The sequence below is a fragment of the Sorex fumeus genome, unplaced genomic scaffold, assembly GCF_029834395.1.
Source record: "Sorex fumeus unplaced genomic scaffold, SorFum_2.1 ptg000110l, whole genome shotgun sequence".
In the NCBI taxonomy this organism is placed as follows: domain Eukaryota; kingdom Metazoa; phylum Chordata; class Mammalia; order Eulipotyphla; family Soricidae; genus Sorex; species Sorex fumeus.
In genome coordinates this window covers 1,642,269-1,666,879 of record NW_026606167.1, presented here as the reverse complement: position 1 = coordinate 1,666,879, position 24,611 = coordinate 1,642,269, and the positions used below count along the sequence as shown (strand labels likewise).

Genomic DNA, 24,611 nt, shown 5'->3' with positions numbered 1-24,611 from the left:
GCATATGGTCCTAATCCCTGCCAGGTGTGACCCCTGAGTGTGGAAGCCTTGAGCACTGTGGGTGTGGCCATGCCCCATTACCCTACCCACCCCCAAAAGTGTGAGGTCCTGCACAGTGCCACTTTGCTCTGTAAGTGTGCCCCATTTCTTTCTTGATACAGTCCTTACCACCATCCTGTTACCACCCAGGAGGCTTCTGGCCAGCTGTTAGAACCTCTGTCTCGGGAGGCATGAGAGCCTGGCTGACCTTTCCTGCCTTCTGGTGCCTGAAATGCTTCCTCTGCTCCCTTGTGGGTGTGTCTGTTCCAGTCTCCTGTTCCTCCTTCATGTAGGGACTGCTGGGTCTGAGGAAGGGAGTATCTGCTGCCTCTGGCTCTAGATGCTGTGCTACAAACACGGAGCCCCTGACATCCTGTCCAAAAGGGAGAGAGAGACAGAGAGAGAGCACAGATCCCATCCAGATAGATGCTAAACGTGGCAAGGAGGGTTGGAAGAGCCTGCAGCCTTCTACAATTAAAGCCTTTATTTAGCACGAAACAGTTAAGAAGTCCATCTTAGGGGCCATAGAGGTAGTACAGAAGGTAGAGCATTTGCCTTGCATGCGGAGGACCTGGGTTCAATCCCTGGCATCCCATATGTTCCCTTGATCACCACCAGGAGTAATTCCTGAGCACAGAGCCAGAAATAAGGCTTGCCCATTGCTGAGTGTGACCCCCCCCCCCCCGCCCAAAATCTGAGTAGCTCCTGGATCAGGCCTTTGTCTCTTGCTCTGCTGCTCTGTCTACCACACTGACCCAAGGACTGCCCCTGACATAAAAACGTAGTGGTTTCTGGGTCCACTCTCCTGCATAACCAATACCCACTCGAGCTGCCGCCACCACAGCTGCTGGTTCACCGAATGCTGGGGGGCTGTGCTCCAGCCACACAGCCTCATCCTTGGCAAGATCTTGCTGATCGAAGCTCTTATCAATAGCCAGGGCCTGGCACAACTTGGAAGGTCCACTGCAGAGCTCACGGTCTTTGAGGGCCCGGCTGGCAGTGCTCTTCCGATGGGTGATGCGAAGCTTCCGCATGGTCTCCTGGCCCTCCAGGGGTTCCAGTGCTCTCAGCAGGACACATGCCCCATCCCCTGTGAAACACAAGGGAAGCCTGGATGTTCTGCCTTTCCTTTTTCTTCCCGCAGGGCACAAGCAGCACTGTGGGGTGGCAACTACCTCCCAAGAGCAGGACGGAGCAGCTCCTCACACATCTGCACTCTTTCCCCATCACTGGATCCTGAGGGCTTGGCCTCCCTGGCTACCTCTGGTTTGGGCAAGGTCACCCCACATGAAGCAACCTAGACCACTCCTACCAGGTCCCAGGGTGCGCCATCCAGCCCTCTCAGTATTCGTGTTGGCCGGATAGCACCCGGTTGCCCAGTGAAGCCACGAATGTTTGCAGAGGAGGTGCCAGCAGAGCCCCTAGTCCATCCTGGCCTCCCCCATGGTTCGCACTGCTTCTGTAGCCATAGATGGCAGGCTGACCCCCAGGCCCAGGGGCTTGCTCAAGAAGATGCAGATGCATCTGTGTCTAGACAGATAGTACAGTGGATAGGGTGCTTGCCTTGCATGTGGCTGACCTGAGTTCGAGTACCCCAAGCACCAGCAGATGAAGCTCCCCGGCCCCTCCTTCCCCCACCCAAACCTCCCCTGCAGCAAAGAAGATGCACCTGCCCCCAGTTCCCTCAGCTGTGCCTATCTAGGCGGGCTCAGAACTCTGGCTCCGGACAGAGTGTACTGGATCTTGGCCAGAGAAGTGCTGGCCCCCAGCAAGGCTGCTCTGCTCTGATTCCCTTGGCTCATGCCATCACTCATGTTTAGGAGGTTGAGCACAAGAGGGGAGGCCCCATTCTTGGGCCTCTTCCCAGTTCTGGCCTCCTGATGAGCACCCAGGAGCTAGCCAAGTGGATACAGCAACCTCACTGTCCTGGTAGTCTGGCAGCTGGCAGGCGCTAGGAGGGTATGTTCCTTAACTAACCGATTTCCTAATGAACCAGATACTGAAGAGAGAGCAGAGCCTTGAAGTTCATTCCTATACTGACACTTGACCTCCTCCATACTACCCTGAGTTCTAAGTGCAACACATCTCTTTGTCTCTGCCTCCAGTGAGGCCTGCAGATAGACATGCCCCCGCTCCAATCACCACCCTCTTGTTTTTGAGCCACACCTGGCTGTGCTTAGGGCTTACTCCTGGCTCTGCACTCAGTAATCACTCCTGCGGCGGGGGGGGGGGGGGGGGGGGGGGGGGGGAGGCAGGCTTGGGAAGCCATATAGGGCCCTGGGGATCGAACCCCGGCTGACCATATACAAGGCAAGTACCTTCCCTGCTGTACGATCTCTCTTCCCCCACTTCTGTTTCATTTTTTGGTTTTTTGTTTTGGGGCCATACCTAATGGTGCTCAGGAATCACAGAGGGTGTCAGGGATCGAACCTGGGCCAGCCATGTACCCTACCTGCAGACCAAGTACCCTACCTGATCTACTATCGCTTGGTTTCCCCCTGCCCTCACCTTCTGGAAACAAGTATGGTACCCTCTTCCTGTCCATCTCTATATCTTCACTGCTCCTGCTCTGCCTGAACCAAATGCTCAGCCCTGGCATTCTAACCCACCTACCCTTTGTGAGTTCTGTATGCCAGCAACACCCCCACATCATTTGAGTGGGTTTCATTTGCCAAAGAAAGAATTCAGTGACCAAAAAGAGCTCTTAAGGGTGATGACTGGGTTTTTGAGCCTCATCCTGACCAATACTTCACTCAATACCTGCTCTGCGCCAGACACCACCAGTAATGGGTACTCTGTGTCCTTGAGCACCACAGCACTGGCAATGGAAAGCTCCAGCTATACACTGTTGGCAGGCAATTCCCACATCACTGGATTCATTTCCAGAATGTGTACAGTGTGCAGCCTTCCCAACCCTGTCCCCTTACTGGCCTCTCCAAAGCATCTGCTTGCTTTGAGGAAGGACTGTAGAGACGGGCCAGTAAGATACCAGTACTAGCTAGCCAAAGGAGACCTGGCAGACCCTGCAATAGTAATGGTGCTACGGGCTGTTCCTTCCTAAGACACACAGACACACAGAAAATGGCCAGTGGCTCACAAGATACAGGCTGTCCCAGAGCAGTGCTAATGTCTTCAGGCACTACTGACTGTCCCCCAGGGTGGCAGAACCTTTTCCAGCTGATGATAACTGATCCAGACCCTGTAACTGGCTGCCTGGCAAATCTTCCTGCCAAAACTTAGCTTAGTACACACCTATCTCATCATTTCCCCACAACCAACTCCTCTGTGTTACTCTGAGCCACTGGGACAGCTTGAAGCAGGCCCCACTATTCCCATTTGATTTGTCAGGTCGACCCATAACCTCTTGGGGATCCTCTTGCTACCCTGTCAGAGCAGTCCCAACTCCTGATACCCTAACCACTGAAGCAGCAGCAACTCCTTGCTCAAGTAACCGTCCCACTCCCATCCACTCAGCCATACGGCCAGCTTTGTCCAGGCCTCTTGTTCCCCCAACCCCAGGCCCCAGCACTGCTCACCCTGACTAGAGATATTCATGCAGAAGTACATGCCATAGATGATGTACACATAGAGAGTGCCTGGCTTCATGAACATGCCACGGTTGCGGGGGGTCTGGCGGCCACCCCTCGAGTGGGCAGCTTCATCCTCTGGCCCCAAGTATGCCTCAGTCTCCACAATGCGGCCGCGGAGCTCTGTGCCATCACTGAGTCGCCGGACTAAGACCTGTAGGCAAGGCCAGAGAGAGGATGGCATAAAGCTCTGGCCTTATATGCGCACGACCCAGGTTCAGTCCTCAGAGGGCAGCCTAAGTTGGTAGTCTTGCATGCACATAACTCAGGTTTAATCCTCAGCACCCCATATGGTCCCTGAGCACCGCTGAGTGTGATCCCAACCCCTTTACCTCCACTTCCACATACACAAAAGACCTATAGTCACCCTCAGGCCAGGAACAGGAGTCCACTGCCTGGACCTCATCTCCTGACCAGAACCCCCTCACAGGTCTGCTCACCAATTGTCTTACCCACAGGGAACAGCTATTTCAAGCTCTAGGGGCAAGTCTGGAAACAGCAGGAACAAATTCACACCATGCCACATTCATCTTCCACTCTTAAGTCTCCTTGGCTGAGCCTAGGCAGGGCAGCCTGGAAGACATGGGCTTCAACAAGATACTCGAGAGCCTATGGTGCCCATATACCTGGGCTAACCACAAGGGCCATGCTCATCCCCACCTAGTCTTAAAACGCCTTTTTAATAGTTTTCTTGTGTGTAGCACTCTGGCTAGAGCATGACCCTGGTTGCAGCCAGCTGCAGAGGTGGGGCAGTACGTGGCAGCTGGGTCAGAGTAGGTGCAATTACTGGGCACTCTGGAGGGGCAGGTGCTCAGGGCCAGCAGAGCGCCAGGGAGAGCAGCCCCGTTCACAGGGAGCCAGGGAGGTGCTCTGGAGTGCCAAGAAATATTCTCAGTCCAGCAGCAGTGACTACATCTTGGCCATGTGACGGTGTCATCCTGGGAAGGAGCCAGTAGTCACTGTCAGAGTCTGCAGCCTCAGATCTGATTCGCCAGGGTTCACAGTGGTGCTTGGGGGGCAAGCCACCTTCCCAACACCAGCCGGTCCTTAGGTCAATCAGCTGGATGGCAAGGCCAGAGCAGCCTCAGCCTAGGAAGCCTACTGTTTGTGGCTTTCTGGGTCAGTGTTAGTGTCCCAGGGTTGGAGGGGAGCTGAGATGTGGACACAGACTGGAGGCCAACACTCTGGAGAAAGGGCAAAGGAGAGAAAGGGGTAGGCTGGGATCTGAGAAATCCCGGAATGCATCCATATATTGGCTAGGCCAGCATCTTTGGGCAAGATGCCCAACAAGGCATCTTCTTGCTGGTGCATGGTCATGGGGGAGACACATTCCTCAATAAAAAGGGTTTCTAAGGAGGGTGGTCTGAGTTGTCATGGCAATACACTGCTCGTGGTGGTAGGCTGCCCAGGGGTTAGTGCATGGGCCAAGGTTGACAAGGGTTAGTAGAGGTTAGAAGAAAGGCTTGTCTCTGGGTATAGCAGGACACAGGGAAACAGTCCCCTAATGGATACAGGCTTGCCCATCCCAAGGGGTGCCCGGGCCACAACGGGGCCCTAATGTTCGGCTCCCTAGGTCTCTGTGTCACTTGCAGTTGAAAGCATCCTCCTCCTTGTCCAGGGCAGTTCCTGTCCACGGCCCCCGTCACCTGGTAACCTATTCCTGGCACTAGCTGTTCTAACAGTCACAGACACTGACAAGCTGTGGCCACTGCCACCTAAAGGCTGACTCTTTTATCTTTTGCATTTATTTTTTTCTTTTTGGGTCACACCCAGAGATACTCTGGAGACCATATGGAATGCTGTGGATAGAACCCGGGTTGGCTGCATGCAAGGCAAACACCCTTCCTATTGTACTATCTTTCCAGCCCCTATATTTTATAATTTTTGCTTTTTTTTTGAGTTATATCTGGTGATGCTCAGTGGATACTCCTGGCTCTGCACTCAGGAATCATACTTGGTGGTGCTTGGGGATCATATAGGATGCTGGGGATAGAACTCGAGTCGGCTGCATGCAAGGCAAATGGCCTGCCTGTTGTACTATCACCCTGGTCCCCCAAGGCTGACTTCTTTTAGGACACAGGGTACTATGGATGTTCTAGAGCAGAGGTTCCCACACTTATCTGGTCTACTCCTCTTTTTCAGAGAAAAAAAAATCACCCAGGGCCCACCTAAAACTCTACCTTCTTTAAGTGAACAAACAGCACCCTCAATTGCACCTCATGCTACTACTGCCCCTCCAGATCAGATCACTTCAGTCTGTGTGTGTCCCCTGCTCCCCCCTCCAGGAACTTTGGGGAATATGAGGTGATCTGGGGGGAACAGAAAGCAAGCCTGAATTTCACGTCCAGTGTATGGCTCCAGATAGGAGGTCACATACCTAGGCAGCTGCCAGGTGCCAATGCATCCACTCTGCATGGTGACAGACGGCTATCATGGGCTCTGGGTGGTCCTCACTCCCCACTCCAGATCCTGTCCAGAAGAGCTGATAAGGCCCTCCCCAGTTTGAGCAGTCCTTACAGACTCAGGGGCCAGTACTGACAATAGTTGGGAGAGTATTCCAGATAGAAGGGGAGGTGTTTCAGGGTCTCGGGTGGAAGCAGATGAAGATGCACCTGGCCTTGGTACTTAGAGCAAGCAAGCGATGGTAACAACATCCAAGTTCTTCCCAGGGGACACCAGGCTCACCCCCTGTTCCAGCTAGGCACAAACAAGTACGGGCCACATCAGGGACAAGTGCCCAGTGGTAAGATGCTGCACCGGTGACCATATGCTAACAAATCCACATCAGTGCATTAACTTTACCTTTCCCAGAAGTGCACGGGCCAGGGACACTGCAGGCTGGTCAAAAAACTCATTTCCCAGTCGATGAGGGGGGTTCTTTGGGCTTGAGAAGTAGATGCTGCGCTGGAGGCCTGAGGTCTCAGGTGGCCTCAAGCAGGGCTCCTTAGGGGCAGGTATCCAGGCTCCATCCTGCAGGTTCTGAGGCTGCTCTGCCTCCAAGAGTCGCTGCTTTTTCAGCCCCATTTTGCAGGAAGACTGATGTGACAGAACAAAATAAAATGTGTGAATAGAAGACAAATGATTGTATGATGAATCCAGAGTAGGAAGCTCAAGGATCAGGGTACTATGGACGTGTGACTGCCTGCCTTGGTTTTCCAGTCTACAAATGGGAGCTAGCACATGATGCTTGCTACCAGGTGCAGACAGAAGGCTGGCTGACATTCCAGGCGGCATGAACCTGGAAGTTGCCTGCACCTGAGGACAGATGCCTGAGGAACTGCACAGCATGGGAGCAGAGACTGTTGGGTCTGGAGGACGGTGGGCACCGAGCAGGGACAATGGGACTCATACCCTCTAGCTCCCAAATGAACTTCTGAGCTTTTTGTGTGGTACCAAGGACCAAGCTGTACACAAGCAAGAAAAGTGCTCTAGGTGCTGGGGGCCTGCTTGGGATGTTCCTGCATCTACACCTTCCACCAGCACCAGGTTGACAATCAGCAGGACTTTTTGTTTTTATTTTTTGGCGTTTTGGGTCACACCCGGCAATTTACAGGGGTTACTCCTGGTTCTACGCTCAGGAATTACTCCATGTGGTGCTCTGGAATCACATGGGATGCCAGTGATTGAGCCCGGGTCCACCACGTGCAAGACAAACGTCCTATCCGCTGTACTATCGCTCAGGTCCAGTCAGCTGAGCTTTTTATCTGTGCTGGACCCCTATTCTCGGCCCAAAAGGCCTGATACCAGGTGGGAAAGCACCAAGCTGACCTCAAGCCTGGCACCAACTCTGGGCGTGCACCAACCCTGGGCGTTAGGGGTCCCCAACTGTCTTATGACCAGGAACTGAGAGGCAGATGAGGTTCTACTGGTGGTCCGCTGTGGCTCTGGGGTGCCTGTGTGCCAGGCTGGGTGTGAGAGGTCCGGGGGGTGTGGCGCAGCCTTCAGATTTACAGAGCGCTGGTCCGCTCCGGACGGACACGAGTGAGGGGCCAGCAGGCGTCCCTCGGGCCAGTCCCGGTCCTTGGGCCGGCCGACTGCCGAGAAGGCGCATCCGAGCCAGGCTTCCATCGGAAAATGGGGCTCAAGGTCGGGCGTTCCCTCCCTGACCACCTCGACTTTGCTGCTGGTCAATTAGGTCGCCGAACTGGGCCGCGCGCGTCCGTTCACGGACCCCCAGTACTCGCTCGCTGCGCGGTTCACAGGGTGGGCTCCGGGACTCTGAGTCCCGGCCCTCGTCCCCGGCGCCGCGGAGCCAGAGGCCGCTCACCTGGACGCGCACTCACCTGGGCTCCGCGGCGCACGGGCATCGGTGGCGCCGCGGGACGGAGCGGAGCCGGCGCGGCCTCACCCGGAAGCGCGCCCAGACCGTGCCGGACGGCGCCTGCGCAGAGGGCCTGAGCCCCGCCCCTCCGAGGCGGCTGCAGCTGCGGCGCATTTGGCGCGGGCGCTGGAGCGCGTGTCCGCGGGCCTCGGCCGCCTTGTGGGGCTCTGCTGCCCGGGCCCCGCGACCTTGCGGGCCCCGCGACCTCGCGGACCCTAGTCCGCTCTGGCCGCGGCTGGGGGCTAGCTCGGCGGGGCAGTACAGCTGCGTGAGGGGAGTGGCACGGAGGGCAGGCTGGCGGGGGCGGGGGCGGGGGCAGGAAGCGCCGCCAGACCCGTCCGGATGCCCTTTCGGGGTGGTCCTCGCTCCTAGTCGGAATCCGGTCTCCGGAGGGGGCCGAGGGCGCCGCCCACTTCCTGGGGTGGGCCGGCAGCTCCGAGCCTGAGGCCTGAGAACACCCCCGCCCGGGAAGACAAGCCTGCCCTCTGATGTCCCCCAGCAGTGGCCTCTCTGGTCCATCTGCTCCCCCAGGAGGGAACACTGGACTTTGAGGGAGGGGTGTTTGGGCACCGGGCTGGTTTGCAACCAGCCTTCCACCTTTACGGGAGCGGTTGGGCTAACTCACAGCGTCACTGGCCCGAGAACACCCTAGGGTCATCGGAGCCCACCTGGGGGGAGCATGGCGCAGGTGGGAGGCGTGACAGGTGTGTGGGACCCGTCGAGGACGGGCCCCGGTGCCAGGCAGCGTCAGCTGGGAGGCGGCGGCCGGCTCGCCAGCAGCGAACTCTGGCCCTCCCCGCCCGCCCCCACCCCGGGCCGCACTTCCTGGGGAGGGAGGCGCGGGGCTCGGCCGGCTGGACGCCAGCCGCTGTTGGCGGTTCTGTGCGTTTCCGGGGGCGGGCGTGGGCCTTGAGTCCGTGCCGGGAAGCAGCCTGGACGACACCCACCCCTTTCTGCCCTCCTCCCCGCGCAGCAGCCCCAGCGTGGAACTGTGGCCTCTTCCTGCCTGCCTTTGTGCCAGCTCTCCTCCCTCTTTCCTTTCCCCTAGGAGGGAAACTGAGGCTTTCTATTGAGGGCAGGGGCTTCTGTTGTGATTTCACAAGAACAGCTTGATCGTTGAAGAGATCTTGGGGGTGTCCACACGTTCCCCAGAGATATGAGGAGAGGCTGAGAGGCAAGCCTGGCCCCCAGAAGGAGGAGGCAGGCCCAGTGCCAGCAACCCACTTCTCCAGATGTTCCGGCTGAGCAATGGGGCTTGCGCAACCCCCGTGCTCTCCCCCACTTCCTGGTCTGTGGTCTGACGCCCCCACCGCAGATTGGAAGTGGTGGGTGGACTGGTCCCGCTCTGGCCTGGACCGCAGGAGGGGCGCTCTCGTGGTGGGTGGGGGACCATTGTGTGTCTCCTACTGTTGGCCTGGAGTGATGACACTGCCGCTGCAGTGATAGTGGGGTGTGCATTTGTGGTTCCCTCCAGAGAATATGGAGACGGGCGCTGCCCCAGCCCCCCACCCCAACTCCAAGGGCCCAGTGAAGGGAAGGCCCTGTAGAGTGTGAGGAAAACACCCAGCTGACTGACAGGAAAGAGAGGGTTACACAGCTACAGGTTGTGTGAGGGCCACTCTCCTTGGAGCCTTGCTTCCAGAGGCACTGGACCTGAACCCAGTGCTTGGGGGACCCAGCCATGCCCTGACACATGTGAGAGACCACTTTGGGGCCCTGGCTGGGCCGTTCATCACCACCTTCTCCACAGGATGATTCTGGGCTCATCTAGGTCTCCCAAAGTTCTGTGACTGAACTGAGGGTTGCAGAGGGGGCTGATAGGGCTCCTGCTAGCCAGTGCTCCCACCCACTCTGTCCTAGCAAAAAGTCAACTGCCATGGGGTATACCTGTATGGGTACCTGTGCCCAGCCCTTTCTGGGAGTGTGGTCAACTGCCATTTCTATTTCAATTCTTCTGATGCCAGGGTGGACTGAGGATCACCTGCCAGTGCCCCAGGCCATGTCTCAGAGCAACAGCCCTTTGGAAGATTTGCAGCTGGGGGTCCCAGAAGAGAAGTGCATGAACCGAGGAGGGTCACTGACCTATCACTGAACACAGTGGCCTCTCCCCGCCCCTCGCCTCCAAGAAGCACATGCTTTGGCGCACAGCAGCACCTTCAGTGAAGGGAGCCCCTGGTGGGCATGGGCCTAGGGTGTCTCTGCTGCAAGGCTGCAAGGCTGCTGTGCGTTGCTCCTGCACCATCAGGTGTTTTTTTGTGGCGCCTACAATAGACGGGTCCGCTCTGTGCCACCCTTGATGGTGGCATGCATGTGCCAGGGTGTGGATGCAAAGTGGGGTGTGGGTGCAGCAGGGTGCAAGGTGCTGGGTTGCAAGGCTGGGATGAGTGAGCTGGTGTGTGTGCCGGAGTGTGAGCTGGGATGTGCATGCAGGGGTGTGTGCAGGGGTGTGAGCTGGGGTATAAGCTGGGGTATAGCAGGGGTGTGAGCTGAAGTGCCTGTGTAGGCTGCACAAATGCTGCTTCCCTGCCGCTGTGAGGCAGGGGTCAGTGAATAGTCATTTTCCCTGGGGAGACTGTTCACGCAGGCCGTGGCACAGGTCAGGACCCTCTCTGCCCTCCAAGAGAGGAGACCGCCAGGCTCCATGCAGTGGGGTCTCCAGGCCCGATGTCCGCCTGGAGCCCCAGGTGTCCCCCGCGGGCACGCGCACGGGCTGCCCGGCGGCCTGCCCCGAGGAGGCGGCTCTTTGGCCGGGCGCGCCGCGCGCATTCCTCAGCCCTGAGTCAGCGCGGCCGCCCCCTCCGGCCGGGCCCGCCCCCGGCGCACGCCCCTTGCTCCATGGCATTCCCGGGCGGCGGGCCGGACGGGCCGGCGGCGGCGGCGGCACTTCCCTGGAGCCGGCAGGACCCCCGCGGACCCGGCGGTGAGCAGGCGGCGCGCGGGGCCGGGCCGGGCCGGGCCGGGCGGGGCGGGCGGGGCCGGGCCGGGCCGGGCCGGACGGGGCCGACGGGGCGAGTCCCCCGGCCGAGGCCGCAGGTCCCCGCGGAGCTGCCCTGCCCGCCCGGCCCTGGATTCCGCGCCCGGCGCGCCGCAAAAATAGCCAGTGGCCGGATTAGCACGTCCGCGGGCCGGCCGGCGGGACAGCCCGGCTCCCGCCCCACCCCCAGCGGCCGGAGCTCCGCACCCCGGCCCCGACCCCCGCCCGCGGGTGGGCGCTGTCGGGGCCGGACCTCCCGGGGCCCGTCCGCGGGTCCCGCTCTGGGCAGCGGGAGTCCTCCCTAGCGGTGGGCCGGGGGCGGCACAGCCCGCCCCCGCCCTCGACCCGGAGAAGTCCCGCGGTCAGCCCCGAGGTCCCGGTTTCCTGCCCGCCGGGGCCACCCGCCTCCGCGGAGCGGGAAGCCGGCCTCGTCGCGGCGCCCGAGCGCGTCCGGGGCCGGCCGGCCAGTGGACTCGGGACACCCCCTGCCCCCCAGGCCTTACTGCCCAGCCGCCGCGAGCAGGGTGCCCAGGTCCGTGCAGCCGGTCCTCGTGTGCTTGGACTGCGTGCCGGTCTGGGTGGGGCCTAGACGCAGAGGCCCCAGTCCGAGACGGGACAGGCCCCCCACCCACCGGGGACTTTCTGGTGGGGAAGATCCAGGATGAAACTTGCTTTTCAGGTTTGGCCCGGCTCGGTGCCGGTGCTCCCCGTTCCCAGGGATCCCAGGGAACATGCCGGGGCCCCTAGCTCCCCAGCTCCCAGACCAAGTGGAGAAGGAATCAGGGAAGGTCCAGGAAAGCGCAGGGAAAGCCAGCTGGAGTTTTTCCCCAGGAGCCAGGCAGGAGCTTGGCCGTACATGCAGGTCAGCCTGGATTGAAGGGGCTGCCTCTTCCGGCGCAGACCCCCACCTCACAGGCTCTCAGGACTGCCAGTGAGGGCCCGAGCCCCTCCCCGCTTCCCTCTGTCCCCTTCCTCTTGAGCCCCTCCCTCCCTTCCCCCCTCATCTTCCCCTTCTGCCTCCTCCCCCCTGGATCCCTTCCCCCCCATTCCCATCCCTTCCACCTCCCCCTGGGTTCCAGCAGCTCCTCCACCTCCTTGCTGTGTCTGGGCTTTGGTTCAGAGGGCAGTATTCCGCTCTCCTCGCTTCAGGGCACCCCCATTTTTTCTCCTTGGGATATGGGCTGCCCCAGCCAGCTCCTGTTCCCCATCTCTATGATGTCTGGCTGGATTGACTTTCCACACAGATCAGGTTTCGGGGCCCTGCTTGTTTCTGGGTTGACCGTTTGAGGGTGACACTGAGGTGGTGGGGGTAGGGTATACTTGACAGCCCTCCGTGTCCTAAGGAACCCCTGAGAAGCTCCGTGATCTCTGATGCTGACTGGCCTCTCTGAGCCTCAGTTAGCTCGTTTGCAAGTTGGGCATCGCAGCTGTCCCAGTGTTGTGCGGGGGCCAGTGGGGTGAGTTGGGCTTAGGTTTGTCACAGCCCTGCCCGCTCCTCCTGCTCTGGAAATGGACTGCAGGGTCCTGTTTCCCTGCCTGCAGCCTCTCTGCCCTCCAGCGTCAGGGGCCTCCTGGAGAGGCTGTGCACACAGGATGTCACTGAGGGCACGTTAGGGGCCTGCAGGTTCCCAGGCTGCTTTGCTCTGCTGGGATGTGTGCAGCTCCAGGGTGCCCTCAGTTCCCTTTTGGGGTCCAGCGAGGCCCCAGAGGACCACCCCACATCTGCTGCAACTGAGTTTGTGCCTCACCCCACCTGTGCTGACTGTGTGACTTTGGTGATCAGTCCAGACCTCTCAGAGCTCTGGGGCTCCCTGTCATCACCTGTCTGACCCCCTGAGGTCAGGGCTTCTGGGTCTGGCCATTCTGTCCTGCCAGGCTGGGTCATTCTCCTCTCTGTGACCAGCCCCCCTTTTCCGCCTTTGTCCCTCTAACTAATCAGTCCCCTGAGGACCACTCTTCCTCCAGGACTCTGGGGCTCTAGACTCCTGTTCCTGGCTCCTGTATGTTCTTCTAGGGTGAGCGCAGGTGATGGCACACCTGGAAAGGCAGGTATGGGCAGGCTAAGGGGCCACCACGGGTCTTAGGCTGACCCTGCCCTCCACCCTGCCCTCCTTTCTTCCACAGGTAAGTGGGGAGTTTGTGGGGTGGGGTGGGAATGACCCACATCACCCCAGCTCAGTCCAGGTCCAGGTGAGACAGAGGCCAGGTGACTCTCTGAGTCACCCAGGAACAATTGATGGAGAAAAACTCCATGTGAGGTGGCCAGACACTCAGCCCCCAACACCCCCCCCCCCCCCGCAGGGGATATGGACAGGCCTGGGTCTCAAAGAGCCAGACATCAGGAAGGGGGGGGGAGGAGCTGCCTTCATGGGACTGTTCTCAGAAGGGCTTGGGGGCACTTCTGGACAGGTGTCCCGAGGAGCGGCCCATTGCTCCTGCCGACCTCAGGGGTGGCTGCCTCCCGGACTTGCTCTTGCTGCATACCCGCTGGCAAACTGGCCCCATGCCCCCCTGCCCGGGGCTGTCTGCTGCCACCAGCGTCTGCTTTTGAGTCAGCTGTTGCTCTGTACGTATGTGTCTGTGTGCATGTATGCATATGTGTGCATGTCCATGTATTGTGTATCTGTGCTTGTCCGTGTATGTATGCACATGTGCGTAAGAGTATGAATGTTTGTGTACCGGTGCATATGTGTATGTCCATCTACATATTTATGTCTGTTGTACATATATGCATGTACTTATGTGTGTGAGTATGAGTGTGTTCATGTCTGTGTATTTGTGTGTGCACATGTGTATGTGCATATCTGAGCATGGGCCTATACATGTGTGCACATGTGTATTTGTGCATGCCCATGTGGGTGTGTGCATGTGTGTATGAGTTCACATCTTTGTATGTGTGCACTTGTATATGTGCATGTCTGTAGGATAGCACTGTAGCACTGTCTTCCCGTTGTTCATTGATTTGCTCGAGCGGGCACCAGTAAGTCTCCATTGTGAGACGTGTTACTGTTTTTGGCATATCGAATACGCCAAGGTAGCTTGCCAGGCTTTGCTGTGTGAACGGGATACTCTCAGTAGCTTGCCAGGCTCTCCAAAGAGATGGAGGAGTCGAACCCGGGTCGGCCGCGTGCAAGGCAGACGCCCTCCCCACTGTGCTATTGCTCCAGTCCTACATGTCTGTAGGATAACACAGTCTTATTAGTTGTACAAAGGCATCCGTGTATATTGCATGTGTACACATGTCAGTGTGTGTACACCAGTGTATCTGTGCATGTCCATGCATGTGTGTATAGGTATGTATGTGTCCATATGTGTGCATGCATTTTTGTGTGTGCATGTGTGTGCGTGTATTGTGTGTGTGCATAGGTGTATATATGTCCATATATGCATGTGTGCATGTGTGTGAGTCTATGTTTGCATGCGTGGGCATGCACAGATGTATGTGTGTGTCCATATGTATGTTGGTGCATGTCTGTGTATGTGTGCACATGAATGTTTGTGCATATGCGTATGTATGTGCTTCATCATAGCTTATGCCTCACAAATGCTGCTCTTCCTGGGCATCTTGCCCCAGAGCTGCCTGCCATCGCCTGTGTCCAGAATGGTCAGTCTGCAGCGTTCTGCCCCTGGCTCCCAGGCACAGTGCCAGCTGGAAGGGCCCCCAGCCCCCCCCAGTGGGGCCCTGAAAGGGGCCACCTGCTCCACACCCACCCTCTGCTCCCACCGCCACTGGCCCCCCACTCAGAGCTGCTCGTGACCCTCAGGGCCCCCCCTGCTGGGGCTGGCGTGTACAGATCCCCAGGCTGGCACCCTTCACTGTTGCCAGATGACTCAGATGCAGTCTGACCCAGCACCCTGCCCCCCGGCTGTAGCTTCTCCCTGCACTGAGGGGTCAGAGCGGAGATGCTGCTGGGGTACCCCTCCGGGGCTCTCTGGGAACAAGAGCCCCTGTGTGCTAGGGAGGCAGACACTGAGCTACTGTCTCCTTTGGGCAGGAACTGAGCCCCTCATCAGCCCAGACTCTTTGTCTGCCTGAGCCTGGCCCTGCTCCTCATAACCTCAGGGCCCGTGGTGGAACATGCCTCCCTGCCTTAGTGCCACCCACTTGATGCCCAGAGTGCGGGCCAAGGAGCGCAGCATCGGGAGGAGTGTGATGGGGCCACGTGGCCCCTGGATACCCTCCCACCTCTACTCCAACACTGCTCAGGGCCTGCACGAGGGGGCAGTGTCCAGCTCCTTGTTCATGACCAGCACCCTCCTCCCTCCACTGAGTGTGGTGGCTCTGTCTTGCCCACTTCCTGGACCCCAGTAAAGACCCATTTCCAGGAATTTTCATCACTGTGCTTATGGTTGACTCTGCTGGCCTTTGCTTCTATTTGACGTATACTTAGGGAGGAGGGGCAGTGGTTTCTTGTGCACACTGTAGACTAGGATTGCACGTTCGGACCCCTCAGCTGTGACTGGGGAATTCAGGGCTAGTGCCTGGCTGGTGTGGGCAGTCTGCCTGGGCATGTAAGGGATAGGTCACTCAGTGAGGAGAAACTTTCAGGGCAGGAGGGCAATGGTGTGGGTGGGGGCTGGACACGTGTGGCAGTCTGAGCCCATCAGCCGGCAGATACTTCTTGCATGGCTGAGAGCAGACCAGCTGTCATTCCTGGCAGTGACCTCAGGGCCACTTTTTTGTGCTTGTGTTTTAGATTTTGGTTTACCCCCAGCAGTGCTCAGGGGAACCCTAGGGCTGGTGACAGAATCTGGACCTTCTGCAGGCAAAGCATACTTTTTAAATTTTTTTTTTTTGCTTTTTGGGTCACACCCGGCGATGCACAGGGGTTACTCCTGGCTCTGCGTTCAGGAATTACCCCTGGTGGTGCTCGGGGGACCATATGGGATGCTGGGGATCGAACCCAGGTTGGTCACGTGCAAGGCAAGCGCCCTGCCCGCTGTGCTGTTGCTCCAGCCCCAAAACATATTTTCATGTGCTTGAGACAGTTGAAGCTCCCTTTGGCCCAGGGCCACTTTCCGAGCTGTTCCTCTCTGGACCTCACTGTGACCTCGCCATTTTCCAGGCCAGAATCTGCCCCCAGGGATGAACAGAGTGTGCTTAGACCCTCTTCAGAAACATCAGGGACCATGCATCCTGCCTGCACTTTGTCCTTCTCCAGCTGCCCCATCCCTGACCGCCCTGGCTGTGCCTCAGGGTCACGGAGTGGGCTGTCTCAGCTGCAGCTCTGGAAAACCCCAGCTGCCTGCAGGGGCCCCAAGCTGGTTCCGTCTGTGGAAGGGGATATGGACGAGGAAGAGGTTGGCCTTCCTTGAGACCTGTGGCTGGACCTGCTCAGAAGCTGGTCTGGCCTGAATCTGGTGCATGCTGGGCGTGGAGTTCTGGTCTCCTGATCCCCTTATAGAAGGACCCATTTCTCGGGATGCCCTCATGTTTAACAGAACTTACCCTCCATCCTCTCTCAGGAACCCCATCTGACCCCACAGTTTGGGACTCACTTTGGATTCCCAGTGGCGCTCTCTCTGTCTCTGTCTCTCTGTCTCTGTCTCTCTGTCTCTGTCTCTCTGTCTCTCTCTCTCCCTCTCTCTCTCCCCCTTGAGACAAGAGCTTGTGGGTGAGGGCAGGAAGAGGCTCAGCCCTGAGGGGGCTGTCTGAGTGGGCAGACCCAGCACACAGCTCAGAAATGAGGTGAGAATGTCGGGGCTGTGTCATGAGAAACGTCCTGAACGCCTCCTTCCCACATGGACCTGTGCTGCGTCTGCTCCCTGGTGTTCCCCTGTGATGGGAGGGTTGAGCTGCCCTCTCCTCTGTGTGCAGAATCATGTCGAGTGGAATCGGTGTATTTGCATGTCCCTAGCTGGTGCGGAGTCAGTCAGACGGAATCGTGATACTCTTCTGGGCTGTGCATGCTTGGTTATTGTGCTGGTCCCCTGTTCGGGAGTCAGAATAAGACCAAACGGTGTTACTGGCTGTAGCTGGCGGGCCTGTGTAGCCCAGTCAATGGAGGGCTCCTGGGACCAGTAAGCTGGACCCAGAAAAGCCCCTGAGGAGCATCAGATCTTTCAGAGCAGGAAGTGTTGTCCTGTAGATGTCCCTGGGAGCACAGGGCCAGGAGGGTCTGTGTGCTAATCCTCAGTAGGCCCGGTCCCAGGTCTGCTTCTGCAAATGTGGGGCCCTAAGTAAGACCCGCCTCTGTCCTCACATCCTCAGTTTTACTGCTTGCCATTCAGACTGACCTTTCCTCCCCCTCCCCCTTCTTCCCTTTGTTGCTCGTTGGATGACTGGGGGTTGTGCACACTTGGTTGTGGTACTTGCTGAGGGCACGTCCACACTGCAGAGCCCACAGACACTCCCTGTGCAAGTCTGGGGGTGGGAGTCTCCAGAGAGCAGAGCCGCAGGGACAGATGCATGTGGGTGACACCACGGGTTAAATTCCAGCCTCACAGGTGACGCTTTGTCACTCTATTCCCCAAGCAGTTAAGAGGCTCCAAGCGGAAGCTGTTTCCATTGGTCTTAGTTGGTCCCTACTGATAACCAGAAGGAAGCCAAGAAATTTAGGGGTCATTTGGCCACACCCTGCTCTCAGTGTCCCTCCCTGAGGGAGCCCAGGGGCCACTGCATGGGACCGAACACTCCCAGTCACACATCTCCCATGTCCAGGACACTTGTTTGGCTTCCTAGGGTGAAGGAGCCCACTGTACTCTCTCCGGCTCTGGGAATCTGGTTTTTCATGACATGGGAAGTGGAACCCCAAGGAGCCCATAGTCTTGCACGCACATGGTGGGCAGTGGCAGCACTCAGGGCCTGGCCTCTGTGTGGTGAGGCATGTGTTCCCATCTGGGCCCCAGCTAGTTTTGGGCAGAGCTGGGAAAGCGCCCAGGGGCCTGTGAGTTGGGGCCATTTGTTTCTGTGCGGATTTTGCCCCCTGGTGGCCACCATCACTTCTGCACCCAGGTTCTTTTATTGCCTCTGGCGGTGTGGCACCTTCCAGGATGTTCACAGTGGCCTCTGTCCTTGGAACAGACGTCATGTGATAAAGAGAGTGAGGTCTGGGTGTAGTGTACAGCTGGGAGAACCCCTTGGCTGGCCTGTGCTCTCTCGTGCTCACTCTGTCCTGGGTACTGGCTGTTCTGGCACTGGGTCCCTGCAGAGATCAGTTGTGTTGCAGTTAACTTACCCTCTACCCCCACCCCAGGCCCGTCTGACACCAGCTGCAGCCATGAGTGAGGCCCGGAGAGACAGCACGAGCAGCCTGCAGCGCAAAAAGCCGCCCTGGCTGAGGCTGGACATCCCAGTGGCTGCACCGCCCACGGCGGAGGAGCCCAGCTCCCTGCAGGCAGGCTCTGGCCAGCCGGGGCTGTGGGCACAGCCTGCCGTCCCCCTTCCTCGGGACCCTGTGGCCCAGCCCCTGAGACGCCAGGCTTTCCTGCGGAGTGTGAGTATGCCGGCTGAGGCGGCCCACGTCTCCTCCCCCCACCACGAGCCCCGGCGACCAGCACTGCAGCGCCAGATGTCCATCACGCAGACCATCCGCAGGTACAGGGCCACCTTGCCATTCCACAGTGTCGGCTGGGAGGTGTGTTGGGATTTGGAATTGGGCCAGGGCCTCCCACGTCTTCGCTTTTGTGACCCTGCCCGGTGGCGCCCCGCCCTCCTCCTGCTTCCACCTGCCGCTGCCTCGTCACACCTCCAGCACTTGCTCTCTCCTTCTCTGTCTCCTTCACCCCCCGCTCCGGCCCCTCAGCAGCCGACAAGTGCGTTTTGGGCGTGTCCACACCCTGCCCCTCTTGGGCCCCCCTGCCGCCCGCAGGGTTCTCCCGCAGCGCCGGTCTCTCTCTCGGTCCCTGCTCAGGTACCTGGGGCAGAGCACGAGGGTGTGGGCATGAACTGGCCTGTGTGCAGTGCGTGACCTCCCTGGGGCGGGCTCCCTGGGTCTCTGACAGCAGGTGCTTGTGGGGCTTGGCTGCTCATAGCCTATTGGATCAGCTGCACTTCCCTAAGCCCCATCTGAGCTCTGTTCCACGGACTGAGTGTCACCCCGGCCCCTCTCCCAGGCAAGGCTGGGTGGAAATTTGGAGCGGGTTGGTCTTTCCCAGAGGTGCCCAGGGCCAGAGCCCACCCCTGCTCTTGATCAGACCTTGCTCTGGACGCCTGGGTTGGAGCATGCTGCCCAGAACGGGCCGCTGAGACTCTGCTGGGGATGGGAGTGCTGGCCCCCTCCCTCTGAGCCCGCCCCACTGCGCTTCCTCCACGCCCGTATGCAGGGGCACCGCCGACTGGTTTGGAGTGAGCAAGGACAGTGACAGCACCCAGAAGTGGCAGCGAAAGAGTCTCCGCCACTGCAGCCAGCGCTACGGGAGGCTGAAACCTCAGGTCATGCGGGAGCTGGACCTGCCTAGCCAGGACAACGTGTCCCTGACCAGCACGGAGACACCCCCACCCCTGTATGTGGGGCCATGCCAGCTGGGCATGCAGAAGGTGTGCAGCAGCTCCTGCGTCCTCCAGCTCCTCACTCTACCCCGTGGCCCAGTCAGCCTGAGCAGAGGCAGCCCGCCCTGCAGAGCTCAGGTCGGGGAGGGCACCTGCTGGCTTCAGGCATCCCCAAGGTCCTCTGTGGAAGGGGAGACGACAGCGTCCCGGCACTATACTCTGGAGCCAGCTTACCACAGGGACCTCTGGGTGCATGGGGCAAGGACGTGGTGCCCACACAGCTGTCCAGGGAGGAGCCCTTTGCATGGTGACCCTCCTCCACATTCCAGCATCTCCTCCCTCCCGCCAGATCATAGACCCCCTGGCCCGGGGTAGGGCCTTCCGCGTGGCGGATGATGCCGCCGACGGCCTGAGCACCCCGCACACGCCCATCACGCCGGGTGCTGCCTCCCTCTGCTCCTTCTCCAGCTCCCGCTCGGGTTTCAACCGGCTCCCGCGGAGACGCAAGCGCGAGTCGGTGGCCAAGATGAGCTTCCGGGCCGCTGCAGCCCTGGTGAAGGTGGGCATGGGGCCAAGTGAAGATGGGCACAGGGCCAGATAGGGTGGGGGCTGAGCCTAAGCACTGGTGGAAGGTGGCTAGGATGGTATTGGGGGGCACAGGCCCACGTGGAGAGGGCATGGGCCAATGGAGGCAGGCATGGGCCGCGGGCTAGTGGGGCTGAGCCCTAGGCAGCCAGCTCTGTGCTCATCTCACTGGCAGGGCCGCTCTGTGAGGGATGGCACGCTACGACGGGCACAGCGCCGAAGCTTTACCCCTGCCAGCTTCCTGGAGGAGGACACAGCTGAGTTCCCTGAGGAACTGGACACGTCCTTTTTTGCTCGGGTAAGTGCCTGGCAGCATTGCCTCTCTCCCCTCCATGTCTGTGGGCAGCATTGCCCACACCCGCTCTGTCTGTATGCCAACCTGACCCGCAGTGTTTGCTCAGGAAGGTGTCCTCCACGAGGAGCTGTCCACGTACCCAGATGAGGTGTTTGAGTCCCCCTCGGAGGCAGCACTCAAGGACTGGGAGAAGGCCCCCGAGCAGGCTGGCCTCACGGGTGGCGCGCTGGACCGCAGTGAGCTGGAGCGCAGTCACCTGATGCTGTGAGTCCTCTGGGACCCGGGGGTCTTGTGGGCAGGCTCCAGGGCAGAGGTCACCGAGGGGCTGGGGAATTCAGACTGCCCTCGGGAGTCAGGGTACCCAGAGCCAGGGGTCCACCGGACAGGCTGCACGTGGAAAGGTGTGTGAACCTGAAGCCCGGGCAGCTGGGAGGGGGCGCCACAGGTGACTCCCCTACAACCCCCTGCCCCCAGGCCTCTGGAGCGTGGCTGGAGGAAGCAGAAGGAAGGGTGCGCTGGCGGCCCACAGCCCAAGGTGCGGCTGCGGCAGGAGGTGGTGAGCGCTGCTGGGCAGCGCCGGGGCCAGCGCATCGCCGTGCCCGTGCGCAAGTTCTTCGCCAGGGAGAAGCGGCCCTATGGGCTGGGCATGGTGGGCCGGCTCACCAACCGCACTTACCGCAAGCGCATTGACAGCTACGTGAAGCGCCAGATCGAGGATATGGATGACCACAGGTAGGTCTGGGCTGGGGGGTGTGGGCCAAGAGCTCCTGGGGGGATCGGGGATGCCACCTCTGTTAACGCTCCACCCACAGGCCCTTCTTCACCTACTGGCTCACCTTCGTTCACTCGCTCGTCACCATTCTGGCAGTGTGCATCTACGGCATCGCACCAGTGGGCTTCTCGCAGCACGAGACTGTGGACTCGGTGAGCGTCAAGGCCCCCACACACCCGCACCACGGAGTTTCGACTCCGGAGTCCCTTGGTCCCCGTGGGTGCCATCTGACTTCCCCTCCCTCCCACCCCCTATCTCCTCTCCTTCCCCTCCCCCGCCAACTTCCCAGGTGCTGCGGAACCGAGGTGTCTATGAGAATGTGAAGTATGTGCAGCAGGAGAACTTCTGGATCGGGCCCAGCTCGGTGAGGGCAGGGCTGGGCCGGGCCGGGCTGGGTCACGGGGCTGTGGGGGCCGGGCCGGGCCACGGGGCTGTGGGTGCAGAGGCCACAGAGGCTCTTCCCACCCCTGCAGGAGGCGCTCATCCACCTGGGCGCCAAGTTCTCGCCCTGCATGCGCCAGGACCCACAGGTGCACAGTTTTGTGCGGGCCGCGCGGGAGCGGGAGAAGCACTCGGCCTGCTGCGTCCGCAACGACAGGTCCGGCTGCGTGCAGACCTCGGAGGAGGAGTGCTCGGTGTGTGCCCGCCCACGCCTGTTCTTGCCTCCGACGGTGGCTGCATTGGAGCTTCAGAGCCACTGGTCCTGGGCGAGAACTACCACCCATCCGTGCAGGCCCCGCAGACCTCCTCTCCTCACCCCAGACTCCTCCCCTAGGTGACCTTGTGGCGCCCCCTCTCGGGAGGTTCTTCCCACGAGTGTCTGAGGGAAGCTGGTTTGCCCAGCGCAGAGCTGGGAAGGCGCACCCCGATGTCACTCTCGATGGATGCTGTTCCCTGCCCATCCACAGCTCGGCTCATTCTAAGAGATCAGCAATGAGACCTCTCTGCCCCTTGCCACGGCCCCTTCCTTATGCACGTGCAGTTCCTGTCAGGCTGTGGGGATGAAGGAAGACTGATTTTGCTTTTTGTCCCTGCCTTGGGGAGCCCCAGTGCCAGACATCCCTGGGTTCTGACAAAGGCTGCCCTTGTGTCCTTGCAGTCCACGCTGGCAGTGTGGGTGAGGTGGCCCGCCCACCCCAGTGCCCCAGAACTTGCTGGCCACAAGAGACAGTTTGGCTCCGTCTGTCACCAGGACCCCAGGTCAGTCTTGCTTTCTGGGGAGTGGCTGCAGCTGCTCCTTTGTTGTCAGGGCCATCAGGTGGGAGGGCTCTGATGCCAAGGCAGGAAGCAAGGGCCTGACCAGCTCCTGGGCTTGCACAGGGTATGTGATGAACCCTCCTCCGAGGACCCCCACGAGTGGCCAGATGACATCACCAAGTGGCCGGTGAGCTGGGGTTGGGGACAGCTTGGGAATCTCCCTGCCCTGAGGTGGAGGAAGCCGAAGTGCCCCTGTGAATGCCAGAGAGGTTCCCTCCTGGAAGTGCCCCATTTGCCCAGTGCCAGAGCAGGGGTGCTAAGGGGTGCCTCGGGGGGTCTTCAGAGCCACTGGTCCTGGGTGTGAACCCGAGAGCATGGCTCGGGTTTGATAGACCGTTGGGTGCACAGCTGACAGCATGCCTGAGGCTGGGGAGGCCCTGACTCATGCTTGCTTGTGGCCCAGATCTGCACTAAAAGCAGCGCTGGGAACCACACCAACCACCCCCACATGGACTGCGTCATCACAGGCAGACCCTGCTGCATCGGCACCAAGGGCAGGTAGGCGAAGGTGGCTGGGGACGAAAAGGGTCTGCACGGACTTGGCCTGGAAATAAAGGCTGACAGGTGGGGCTAGCACCTGGCAGATGTGAGGCCAGAGCAAGCCGAGGATGTTCTTGGTGCTCAGCCCTGGGTTCAGTCTCCTGGACAGTCCGTTCCCCAAACCAAACAAGGGGCCCTGGGAGGCATGGTCAGGACCCCCTGCTCGGGGACCCCTGCAGCCTCCAGTCAGGTCCTCTTTGCAGGTGTGAGATCACCTCTCGCGAGTACTGTGACTTCATGAGGGGCTACTTCCACGAGGAGGCCACCCTCTGCTCTCAGGTAGGCTTCCCGGTTGGGTGTCCCCGCTGGCCCCTCCACTGTGGGTGCTGATGGGCCCTCTGCACAGGTGCACTGCATGGACGATGTGTGTGGGCTCCTGCCCTTCCTCAACCCTGAAGTGCCTGACCAGTTCTACCGCCTGTGGTTATCCCTCTTCCTGCACGCTGGGCAAGTACCACCATGTGGGCTGGGCAGTTCTGGGTGAGGTGGGTGGCTTCAGGGCCCCCTGGAGGAGTGGCTGTCAGCGAGGGGCTGGCTTCCTTCCCTGCTGCTGAGTGCCCCCCTCTCCACAGGGTCCTGCATTGCCTGGTTTCTGTCTGCTTCCAGATGACCGTCCTGAGAGACCTGGAGAAGCTGGCTGGCTGGCATCGTATTGCCATCATCTACCTGCTGAGTGGCGTCACGGGGAACCTTGCCAGTGCCATTTTCCTGCCATACCGGGCAGAGGTGAGGCCCACTGCACCCTGGAAGGTGCACTCTGGTATGAGCTGGATCCATAGCCACTACCCACTTTGGGTCTCGGTAGTGTCCAACGCGGAAGCACCACCCTGACCTGCTCTGGGCAACAAGAGGTGGGATGAGGCGATGCTTGGGGCACAGGGCCCGTATTTCACCCTAGCTCAGAGCTACCCTACTCTGCTCAGGTGGGCCCCGCCGGCTCGCAGTTTGGCATCCTGGCCTGCCTCTTTGTGGAGCTCTTCCAGAGCTGGCAGATCCTGGCGCGGCCGTGGCGTGCCTTCTTCAAGCTGTTGGCTGTGGTGCTTTTCCTGTTCACCTTTGGGCTGCTGCCATGGATCGACAACTTTGCCCACATCTCCGGCTTCATCAGCGGCCTCTTCCTCTCCTTTGCCTTCCTGCCTTACATCAGCTTTGGCAAGTTCGACCTGTACCGCAAGCGCTGCCAGATCATCGTCTTCCAGGTGGTCTTCCTGGGCCTCCTGGCTGGCCTGGTGGTCCTCTTCTACTTCTACCCTGTCCGCTGTGAGTGGTGCGAGTTCCTCACCTGCATTCCCTTTACCGACAAGTTCTGTGAGAAGTATGAGCTGGACGCGCAGCTCCACTGAGCTGGCCACGGTGCTGATGGCCATGTGCTCCAGCAGGCCGGAGCCGGGCCGACTGTCCACCCCGGTGAGCCCACAGGCCGCGGGACTCTGCCAGTCTTGGGTTCTGTTTCCTGAACACAGACCTCTCGTGCCTTGTCCACTGCTGTTGACCCTCTCATACTTTGGGCATTTATTACACTAGTTCCCATGATCACTTTCTAACTAGTCTCTTGACGACCACCTCATGTGGCCAATAAATGGACCGGGAGCGTTTTAGCTGCCACTGACTGGAGTCGAGTTGCCTCCTCCTTCCTGCTTCATTTGGGGCTGCAAGAGCACAGAGCTGAGTGCCAGGCCCACTTCAACGGCATCCCTCGCCAGCTCCACACACCTTGCCCCCTTTCAGAACCATGGTGGCTATCATGGGTCTACTGTTAACATTAGTACAGAGGTAGGAGGTTTCCCCAGCTTCAATCTTGGTTCCATCC

At 59.7% G+C, this 24,611-nt stretch overlaps 2 protein-coding genes across 3 annotated transcripts; one reads left to right on the top strand and one right to left on the bottom strand.

Moving 5' to 3' along the window:
* Nucleotides 1-739: 739 nt before the first annotated feature.
* Nucleotides 740-7,994, bottom strand: MPG (N-methylpurine DNA glycosylase). Its single transcript, XM_056135309.1, has 4 exons — nucleotides 7,910-7,994; nucleotides 6,429-6,662; nucleotides 3,576-3,780; nucleotides 740-1,129 (listed from the first exon to the last, which is right to left on the bottom strand). The coding sequence occupies exons 1-4, from the start codon at nucleotides 7,931-7,933 to the stop codon at nucleotides 750-752; spliced, it is 843 nt and encodes a 280-aa protein (XP_055991284.1). The 5' UTR covers nucleotides 7,934-7,994; the 3' UTR covers nucleotides 740-749.
* A 2,762-nt stretch (nucleotides 7,995-10,756) lies between these two features.
* RHBDF1 (rhomboid 5 homolog 1) lies at nucleotides 10,757-24,396 on the top strand. Of its 2 annotated transcripts, XM_056135298.1 has the most exons (18): nucleotides 10,757-10,867; nucleotides 18,118-18,458; nucleotides 18,667-18,774; nucleotides 19,187-19,400; nucleotides 19,702-19,911; nucleotides 20,113-20,235; nucleotides 20,339-20,496; nucleotides 20,707-20,964; nucleotides 21,045-21,156; nucleotides 21,294-21,368; nucleotides 21,478-21,639; nucleotides 22,104-22,204; nucleotides 22,325-22,388; nucleotides 22,665-22,759; nucleotides 23,005-23,080; nucleotides 23,148-23,248; nucleotides 23,374-23,527; nucleotides 23,725-24,396. In XM_056135298.1, exons 2-18 carry the CDS (start codon nucleotides 18,142-18,144, stop codon nucleotides 24,142-24,144), a joined length of 2,748 nt encoding a protein of 915 aa, XP_055991273.1. In that variant the 5' UTR covers nucleotides 10,757-10,867; nucleotides 18,118-18,141; the 3' UTR covers nucleotides 24,145-24,396. The 2 variants fall into 2 exon arrangements, with proteins under 2 accessions (XP_055991273.1, XP_055991274.1); XM_056135299.1 differs by lacking the exon at nucleotides 18,667-18,774.
* Nucleotides 24,397-24,611: the final 215 nt, after the last annotated feature.